Source organism: Chiloscyllium plagiosum, chromosome 28 (assembly GCF_004010195.1).
Source record: "Chiloscyllium plagiosum isolate BGI_BamShark_2017 chromosome 28, ASM401019v2, whole genome shotgun sequence".
Classification (NCBI taxonomy): domain Eukaryota; kingdom Metazoa; phylum Chordata; class Chondrichthyes; order Orectolobiformes; family Hemiscylliidae; genus Chiloscyllium; species Chiloscyllium plagiosum.
The window spans coordinates 18166558-18176646 of NC_057737.1; the positions used below are offsets into that span (position 1 = coordinate 18166558).

Here is a 10089-nt window from a genome sequence, read left to right on the forward strand (position 1 = left end):
ATTTTCCCTGGTTAAAATTGAATTAAGTGGGAGTGCTGGAAAAGCTCCATCCCCACTCCCTCAAAACCACCTGACACCGCCCCCATCCAAAATCTTAGTTACATACCCATCCCAATGGCATTGTCTAACCCATCCATGTGATGCATTAAAATCAAGATTTTATCAAGACTATTACAATCTGGAATTATTAATGATAATTTTTTACATCACAGGCTTTCCACTCTTAAAGCAGAAACAAAGCTGAGGCAAAGTAAGAGGGAACAGCTGAATAAAGTTTACCTGGACAAACAAGAGAAGAAAAAGGAAAGCCTTCGCTTGAAGTTCAGAGATTGGATGCTGAGCACCAATGGAAATGTGATGCTTAGTTTGGTAAGACACATTTTGTCAATAACAAACCTGAGTCTAGATGAGCCTTATCCAGACCAAATATTCTCATGGAAAACTTAAATAATTTCGTTTGAATTTTTCTTCCAAAAAGTGCATCAAGGCTCACTTTTAAAATGATCAGTTATAAACATCAGAAAATTATATTTAATTTCAACACCAGTTTATCTTTATCATTTCTGAACATTTTAGTTGAAACAAAAATTGCTGATTTCACTACTAGAACTTATTTTGAGACATTACTGAGTAAGCCTAACAGTTAAACAAACCTGTCATTGGAGATCAAGTGATTGTCTGAGCTGTTTAATTTTACTTCTGTGTTCATGGAAACAGCTGAGGATGAGACTCCTTAAAATGCTTTTCTCCATTCTACTTGCTTTGGTGTTCAGCTACTATTATTAGCTGGCAGAGGAAGTATGTATCCTTATATCTGACTTTACAGCTGTTGGATATGTGAAAAAGAGGGCCACATGAATCTTTCCACAAGACATTTATGGAGGGATATCTGATTGCTTCTCATGGCAGTCATGTTAGTACAACAGAGATTGGGAGATCAATGTGGAGGCAATGGGCCTCTGACCCACTACACCAACACGTCGGCACTGATAATTTGGTATTCCTCAATATTGGAATATCCTTCATGCCAACTTTGTAATAGCAACTTCTGAATAATAATATGGACCAGACCAGAACCCCTCCCCCCACCAACATATTTTAAGAAGGTAGCCTAGACCCTAACTTTTTTTTATTTTAAAGGCAAATGTAGGATGTCTGTTCCCGATGCTATGTGACTGGTCAGATTACTTGATGTTAAACAAAATACAATTTATTGAAACACTGTAGTTAAAATGCAACCAAAGAAAGAGGAATTTAGAATACCTTAACTCTGTTGGAAATTTAGCAGGATAATAGACACAGAATTATGACTAATTAACTGTCCCAACGTAGTAACTTCCCACATACACACTCCTTGCCAAAAAGGAAACTTAAGACACAGATTCCCACTTATATGTCTACAATCCAGAAGGAAAAACATCCAGAGAAAATTCAGAGTGAGTAGCAGCCAGGAGATATTCACTGAAGCTTCAAACTCTGTTGAGACCCCATTGGCTGCTAATGCTAGTGAGAACCCAGAGAACCTAGTCTGTGAGAGCTGGCCACATCCGTTCAGGCTGTAAAATAAAGAAAAACCAAGGTCTCCCAAGCTGTTTACTCAAGTAGTCTTAACTAGCCAACTCAATAACTTTTCCTTACAACCTCTCTTTAAAAACTTAACCAGGACAAAATAACTCTTAAAGTGGTTACAACCTGATAATTATTGCACCTACAAGTTCATTCATCCTTCAAATCAATGTTTGAGTCTTTTTTTAAAATCGAGGGCTAAAACTTCACTGGGGACAGGCACAACCTGATATAAAGGCTGTGCTGTTTTAGTCTGCAGCACCCATTGCTTGAGGAGTTGGAAGATGGTTTCTTGATTTCACTTCTAATGATGGGTATCAGTGACATCAGAGTAAATTTATGATGTATACCCATCAAAGGGGCAACAAGTTGCAGTGGAGGAATTCTAGCCAGAATGTGGATAGTTTGCAGTTCCACCATCTCTCTCCTCCCCCCACCCAATTACTTTGCTTCACTGATCAAACTTAAGATTTTAGCAACAGATAATAGGTAACTTTTGAAAAAGTGTACTTTGTAGAAGCTTCAGTTAGGAATTTCAATATTCTGCTCTTGGCAATATGGTATACCAGGTCTTAAAGGGTATTCCATTGTTGATTATACCCCAGGTCCCTGTGAAAGCCAGCAACATAGACTGTCGTTCCCATTCTTTTATTGAGCATAAGTTCTGTTATTTAGTTGCCTCAGCTTAATCTTTTCAGGCTTTCATCTCAACTTTGAGCTTTTTGATGGAAGGGCTGTAGATTTTAAGTTCTTATATTAATTCAGTTGTTATTCCCTGATCTCCACACTGATTCTGTGAACTGGAATATTCCAAAATGAGATCCGAAATGAAACAGATTTAAACAGAAGAAATTTGTAATTTCTCATAATTTCTCATATTTCTCAAATTTGTAATTTCTCATAATTGTTTGTCTGGTTAAAAACACATACATATAGTTCTATTCACTTGCCATGCTTTCATAAAAAATTGAATGAGGAAAGAATAGAGAAATTACTGATTATCTTCCACATTTGCTATTTTTGACTTATGTCAAATTATGTGGGAAGAAACACAAACTCAAACTTTAAAGTTAAAAATCACACAACACCAGGTTATAGTCCAACAGGCTTAATTGGAAGCACACTAGCTTTCGGAGTGCCGTTCCTTCATCAGGTGGTTGTAGAGGAAACAATTGTAAGGCGCAGAATTTATAGCAAAAGTTTACAGTGTAATGTAACTGAAATTATACATTGAAAAATACCTTGATTGTCTGTTGAGTCTTTCATCTGTTTGAATATCATGAAGTTTCACCTCTTTCATGTGTAAATCACAAAACTGTTTTTTAAAAAGTTGCATTCTCAGGTTACCTGTAACAATTGGTGTTAGCTAGACAATATGTTGAAGGTGTTAGTCCCCTGTGTTCTCTGTCTGTGCCATGATGTTTAGATTGATTCTAATCTAAAAAGTGAGATAACAGAGTTTTACACGGTACATTGGGGAAACCGAGCAAAGGCTACGGCAACAAATGAATGGGCACAGCACAACAATCAACAGACAGGAGTGTTCCCTCCCAGTTGGGGAACACTTCAGTGGTCCAGGACATTCAACCTCGGACCTTCGGGTGACCATCCTCCAAGGCGGACTTCAGGACAGGCAGCAGCGAAAAGTGGCCGAGCAGAGGCTGATAACTAAGTTCCGTACCCATAGGGAGGGCCTCAACCGGGACCTTGGGTTCATGTCACACTACAGGTGACCACCATTGCACTATACACACACACACTCACACATGCATTCTCTCAGAGACTTAAACCACTCTACACTCACGCACACACATATACACTCTCTCACAGACACTCACAACTCCCCACCCCAGACACACACACACTCCCACACTCACACATGCACCCCCTCACTGATGTAAGACACTTTGCACTCACATACACACATATATACACTCTCTCACACTCACAACCCCCCCAACTCAGACAGACAGACACACACGCACACAGATCCACATGCACACAAATACATATACGTTTGTGGGGTGAATTTGTACTTGCAGAGTTACGTTGTATTTAGCTCAAAAACTGCATGAATTCATGTAAAACTCTGTTATCTCACTTTTTAGATTAGAATCAAACTAAACATCATGGCATAGACAGAGAACACAGGGGGCCAACACCTTCAACATATTGCCTAGCTCTCACCCATTGTTACAAGTAACCTGAGAATGCAACTTTTTAAAAAAAAGTTTTGTGATTTACACATGAAAGAGGTGAAACTATCATGGTATTCAAACAGATGAAAGACTCAACAGACAATCAAGGTATTTTTCAATGTATGATTTCAGTTACATCACACTGTAAATTTTTGCTATAAATTCTGTGCCTTACAATTGTGTCCTCCGTAACCACCTGATAAAGGAGCGGCGCTCCAAAAGCTAGTGTGCTTCCAATTAAACCTGTTGGACTATAACCAGGTGTTGTGTGATTTTTAACTTTGTACACCCCAGTCCAACACCGGCATCTCCAAATCAAACTCCAAAGGCTTTTTATACATCCTTCAGAACACTGATTTTAACTTATCAACTGCAAATATAAAATTAAAAAGAAACTCAAAGATAATCCCCAAAATTTTTGCTGTGTTAATTTTGACAAATGCATAAATATATTTAAAAACGATGAACATATGAATTTGTTCAAAGGATTGTACAGACAAAAATATTGTTTGTAAGTGTATATTCTTAGTCACATCCACAAGTTAATTAATCAGATGTCCTGTATAGACAGACCTGACTGTAAATATCAAGACTGTCTGGCTCTCAAAGAACATTGTTGAAACAAAGACAAGTCTGAACAGGAGTTGGCTGAGAATGATACATTTCAGGTCCCTAGTGCTGGCCTCTGAAATGTTTGATTTTAATGGTCAGACAGCTACTTTCTGCTGAATTCCCAGGTATTTTGGGTTGGAAAGTCAAAATGCACCATAATGTTGGAATACAGCCACAGGTTTAAAAAAGACTTGGTGTTTTTAAATTGCATGGCAACTCATGTGCTGAAAACTAGTGGGATCCATCTTTAAATTTGCAGGTGAATCTCTGATGATGACATTACTGAAGCTGAAAGCCATTATTACTTGAAACCCAAGCAGGAGGAGTTGTAGAGGTTTCCCTATCATAGGTTGTGGAGAATGAATTGACATAACATAATGTTCTTAACAAAACGCAATTTTGTTTTGGGCTCAAAGGTGTTGGAGCACTTATCTGAGCCTCCCATGGAACCTTTTGCCTCCTCTTCCTGAGGCTTTGCCCCATTTCCAGAACACGAGTGCCCTATTAAGCCACACTCAGACACTAATCTTTTAATGATGTAACTGCTGCCACAAACCCCAACAGATAGCCTCCAATCTGTCCTATTTTCAATGCTACACTGTTATTCTTGTCAGGTGGTCACCTAGTAGTATGCTAATAACGCCAGTCCATGAACCTCAGCTGCTTTCCGACACACCATCTTCTCACGTGATCTCTCAGCCATTTTCCTGATCAGAAGCATATATTGAATCCCTTATTTTGGTTCTTGAAATTGCTGCATTAGTCAGGGTTTGGACAATTTTAAAATGTGATATTGGTGGTTCACATGTCTTCCAAAAGTAACTTCAAAATTATGTGCTTCCATTATAGGCTCAACATGTTCTGCGTTCCTTTTCGGAGTCTTTTCCTGATTATCTTTTTGAAACATTTGAAGGTAAGGGCAACAACACGTAGTGACAACCATGTGGTTTTGCTTTGTTTTATCATCCATGTGCCCCAGATTTATATGCACTGTACCTGTAGTGTTGACTCATACCCGGGGTAAGTCTCCAGCATCCCTCTAGTATTTCACATATCCATCTGTCAATAAGCCCAATATGATCAGGGAGTACATAACAACCAGGACTGAACCTACTGCCACCTGACTTTGCAGCATGGTTTTCTAGATAGCAATCAGCAGTGAGAATACTGGCTGGTTTTCTTTCCCTTCTGTTAGTACATTCTTGATGTTGCATACAATCTACCATAGTTAAACATGAAAAGATGATCATTTTTAATACTAACCCATTATGACAGGTTATCATTTATAAATATTGATTATTTTAGCGTTTTTCTTTCATTTAAAACCAGTGGCATATGGGTATTGGCTTCCTTTTGTGAAGTTGCTAAAATTTAACTTAGCCAGTCTTTCTAATTCCATGATTTTTAAACTGTTATGTGTCTCCTAGAGTGTTAGTAAAAGCTTATTTAATCTATGGGTGTTTACAACTAGCAAGAGAAAAACATCAAAGTACTACCTTCGCAAAAACTTAGATAAGCAAGTTCTTTTAGACGTTTTAATTCAAAAGCTCTTTGGACAGTTTGAAGGGGACCTGACTGACTTCAGATATAAATTGTCTGTCTTAGAAAAAGGAGATTATTCAAAGCATAAGGAAATAAATTACCTCAATGAAAGAATGTGTTTGTGAAATTTCCAGGACAGCAATGTTTGTTAGAACTCTTCAGATTATTAATGGTGAAAGTCTAAGCCCTCAATTATGTAATGATTCAAGCAAGAAGCTTTCCCAGTTCACAGGACCAGAACTAAAAGGAAGCAATGAAGTCAAGCCTGTAGATTTGATAGGGAAGGTATTTCTCTGGTTTTTGAATAACTGTAAAGTGATGGTATTGGGCAATTAATGGAATTTTGATTTGTTGTATGTTTTGAAATCTTTCAAACTGTTATATGATTAGATTAGATTCCCTACAGTATGGAAACAAATCCACACCGACCCTCTAAAGAGTAACCCACGCTATTTTTACCCCTGAGTAATGCACCTAACACAATGGGTAATTTAGTATGGCCAATTCACCTGAACTGCACATCTTTGGATTGTGGGAGGAAACCCACACAGACACAGGGAGAATGTGCAAACTCCACACAGACCGTTGTCTGAGGCAGGAATCAAACCCGGGTCCCTGATGCTGTAAGGCAGCAGTGCTAATCACTGAGCCACCGACCCACATACATAAATAGAGAAATTGCTGGAGAAACTCAGAATGCCTGATAGCATCTTCTGAAAGGGTCACTTCATACTCAAAAATTTAACTTTCTATTTCTTTCTACAGATGCTGCCAGACCTGCTAAGGTTCTCCAGCATTTTCTAGCATCCATAGTATTTCATTTTCATTTAGATGGTTTGTTTTTATTTTATTCTTATCTCTTCTATGTATAATACATTTCTGTTTCACTTTATTTTGCTCATATTTTAGTGAAAGACTGACATTTAAAAAAAGATCAAATTTGATTCATCAAGCCAGATTTCATTCTGGGGATTATCTACAATAACATCAGCTGGAATCATAACAAACCACACTGTATAATGCATGCTGTTTGTGTTGCAATTATATTTTACATTATCTTTAATTCAATTTGGAAAGCTAGTATCCATAAATTTTTTAAATGCTTCTTTTTGAGCAGCTGGCTTCTCTACTGCTATTGGGGAAATTAAATAGTTCCTTGAAAGATGTGCATTGCACATGTTAACTATGCTGTAAGTTTACACTTTGGAAAAGAAACTGTACAATTGCAGTTAGCTGCACTCTAGAAGCATAAATAAGCCCATGAGCACAGACACTGCCACTTCCTATAGTGATTCAATGAACATTTATATGTTAACAGATGGCATCAGAATGGATCGAGAGGTGACAGACTTTTTTTGATTTCAAAAATATACTTTATTCATAAAATACTTTGATGATCTGTACAGTTGGACATGCCATACATATGTAAACATTCCATTTCTTTGCATACCGAAACAGAGTAATCATTCCTATTTACAGGTCTGTATGATTACATTTTTAACTGAGGCGTCAGCAGAGCCCAAATGACTGCACGGGCCCCTGTTCTTCTTTAGGCAGGCAGACGTTACACGGTGGTCTTTCCCCACCGTGCCTTGGCGGCAGCTGCCCCAAGCTTCAGCGCGTCCCTCAACACGTAGTCCTGGACCTTGGAATGTACCAGTCTGCAACACTCTGTCGGGGTCAACTCCTTCAGCTGGAAGATCAACAGGTTTCAGACCGCCCAGAGAGCGTCCTTCACCGAGTTGATGATCCTCCAGGCACAGTTGATTTTGTCTCGGTGTGCGTCCCAGGGAACAGGCCGTAGAGCGCGGAGTCCCGTGTCACGGCGCTGCTCGGGACAAACCTCGACAAACACCACTGCATTCCTCTCCAGACTTCTTCTGCATAGGCACATTCCAGAAGGAGGTGTGTGACAGTCTCGTTCACCCCCGCAGCCGCTTCGAGGGCAGCATGCGGTGCGGCTGAGAGTCCAGGTGTGCATAAAGGATCTCACAGGCAGAGCCCTTCTCACCACCATCCAAGCCAAGTCTTGGTGCTTGTTGGAAAGTTCTGGCGATGAGGCATTCTGCCAAATGGCTTTGACAGTCTGCTCAGGGAACCGCTCGATAGGATCCGCCCTCTCCTTTTCCCGAAGGGTCTCAAGGACACTACGTGCTGACCACTTCCTGATGGACTTGTGGTCAAAGGTGTTTTTCTTCATAAACTTCTCCATGAAGGACAGGTGATACGGAACGGTCCAACTACTCGGAGCGTTCCGCAGCAGCGAGGCCAGGCCCATCCTTCGCAACACCGGGGACAGGTACGTAGTGACACTTGGTGTTTGCGTACCGGGGATCCACGCACAGCTTGATGCAGCCACACACAAAGGTGGCCATCAGGGTGAGGGTGGCATTGGGTGTATTTTTTCCCCCGTTGCCCAGATCTTTGTACAGCGAGTTCCTTTGGACCCAGTCCATCTTTGACCTCCATGTAAACTGGAAGATGGCCTGGGTGACTGCAGCGGCACAGGTTCTGGGAATAGGCCAGACCTGTGCCACGCATAATAGTAACGACAGTGCCTCACACCTGATGACCAGGTTTTTTCCTGCGATGGAGAGCGACCGTAGCTTCCATCTGCCCAGTTTTTGCCTCACTTTGCTGATAAGCTCCTCCCAAGATTTGGCGCACATCCCAGCCCCCCCCGAACCAAATACCCAGCACCTTCAGGTGGTCGGTCCTGACGGTGAAGGGGATCGAGGATTGGTCGGCCCAGTTCCCGAAGAGCATGGCCTCACTCTTGCCTCGGTTTACCTTGGCCCCCGAGGCCCGTTTGAACTGGTCACATATGCACATGAGTCTGCGCACGGACAGTGGATCTGAGCAGAAAACGGTGACGTCATCCATCTACAGGGAGGCCTTAACATGCAGGCCCCCACTGCCAGGAATAGTCACCCCTCTCAGGCTCGCATCCTTCCTGATGGACTCAACAAATGGCTCTATACAGCACACAAACAAGGCAGGAGAGAGAGGGCAGCCCTGGCTGACTCCAGATCTGACTGGGAAGTTATCTGATTCCCACCCATTGATTGAGTCTGCACTGACAATATTGGTGTAGAGCAGTCTGATCCAATTGCAGATTCCCTCCCCAAAGCCTATTTTGGAGAGAACATCTCTCATATACATGTGTGATATCCTGTCAAAGGCTTTCTCCTGGTCCCAGGCTGATCAGGCAGGTGTCCAATCCTCTGTCCTGCACATAAGCGATCATCCCTGAGGAGCATGAGACTATCAGCGATCTTCCTGCCCGGTACAGCACAGGTTTGGTCAGGGTGAATCACCGACCCCAGAGCAGACCTGACACGGTTGGCGATAACCTTTGACAGAATTTTGTAATCCGCTTTCAACAGTGAGATTGGTCTCCAATTTTTGAGCTCCTCCCTCTCTCCCTTCCGCTTGTAGATGAGGGTGATGATGCCTTTCCTCATGGATTCACTCATGGTACCTGCCCGAAGCATACACCTCCAGCAGGTCCTGGCCAATCAAGTCCCACAGAGCGGAATAGAGCTCGACCAGTAAGCCTTCGCTTCCGGGAGTTTTATTCTTTTCGAAGGACTCGAGGGCCTTGGTCAGCTCATTCAGAGATAGCGGATGGTCCAGCCTCTCCGTGTTCTGTCATCTAAGACCTCCATGATAGCGGACAGGAATGACTGGGAGGCCGCGCTGTCGGTCGGCTTCGCGTCATACAGACTGGCATAGAAGGATTTACTGATCATCATGATGTCGGCCTGAGATGACGTTATCAAGCCATCTTCTTCCTTCAGGCTGCTGAGCATGGAGCTCTCTTTGTGCACCTTTTGGAAGAAGAAACGTGAGCACGTCTCGTCCTGCTCCACCGAGCGGACCCTGGACCGGAAGATTATCTTGGAGGCCTCCGAGGCAAAGAGAGAGGCTTGCTGGCCCTTCACCTCCTTGAGGTCTTCCGTGACATCGACCCCTATCGTCTGCAACAGGAGCAGGTTCTGCATACTTTCCTGGAGCTGGGACAGTTTTCCCCGCCTCTCTCTCGCCTCCTGAACACCTTTGAGGATGAAGAACCTCTTGATGTTCCCTTTTACTGTTTCCCACCAGTCCGCTGGGGACTCAAAGAGGGGCTTCACGGTTCTCCAACCTGCGTAATCCCTCTTGAGCTCCT

The 10089-nt window shown here is 42.1% G+C and overlaps 1 protein-coding gene across 1 annotated transcript in view; it reads left to right on the forward strand.

The window, feature by feature from the left end:
- Positions 1-10089, forward strand: part of LOC122564002 (EF-hand calcium-binding domain-containing protein 5-like) — a 164768-nt gene that overhangs the window by 24129 nt on the left and 130550 nt on the right. Inside the window, exons 2-3 of the mRNA XM_043718422.1 lie at positions 213-369; positions 5226-5289. Of these exons, the coding sequence (XP_043574357.1) occupies positions 213-369; positions 5226-5289 (221 nt within the window). The remainder of the gene's footprint in view (positions 1-212; positions 370-5225; positions 5290-10089) is intronic.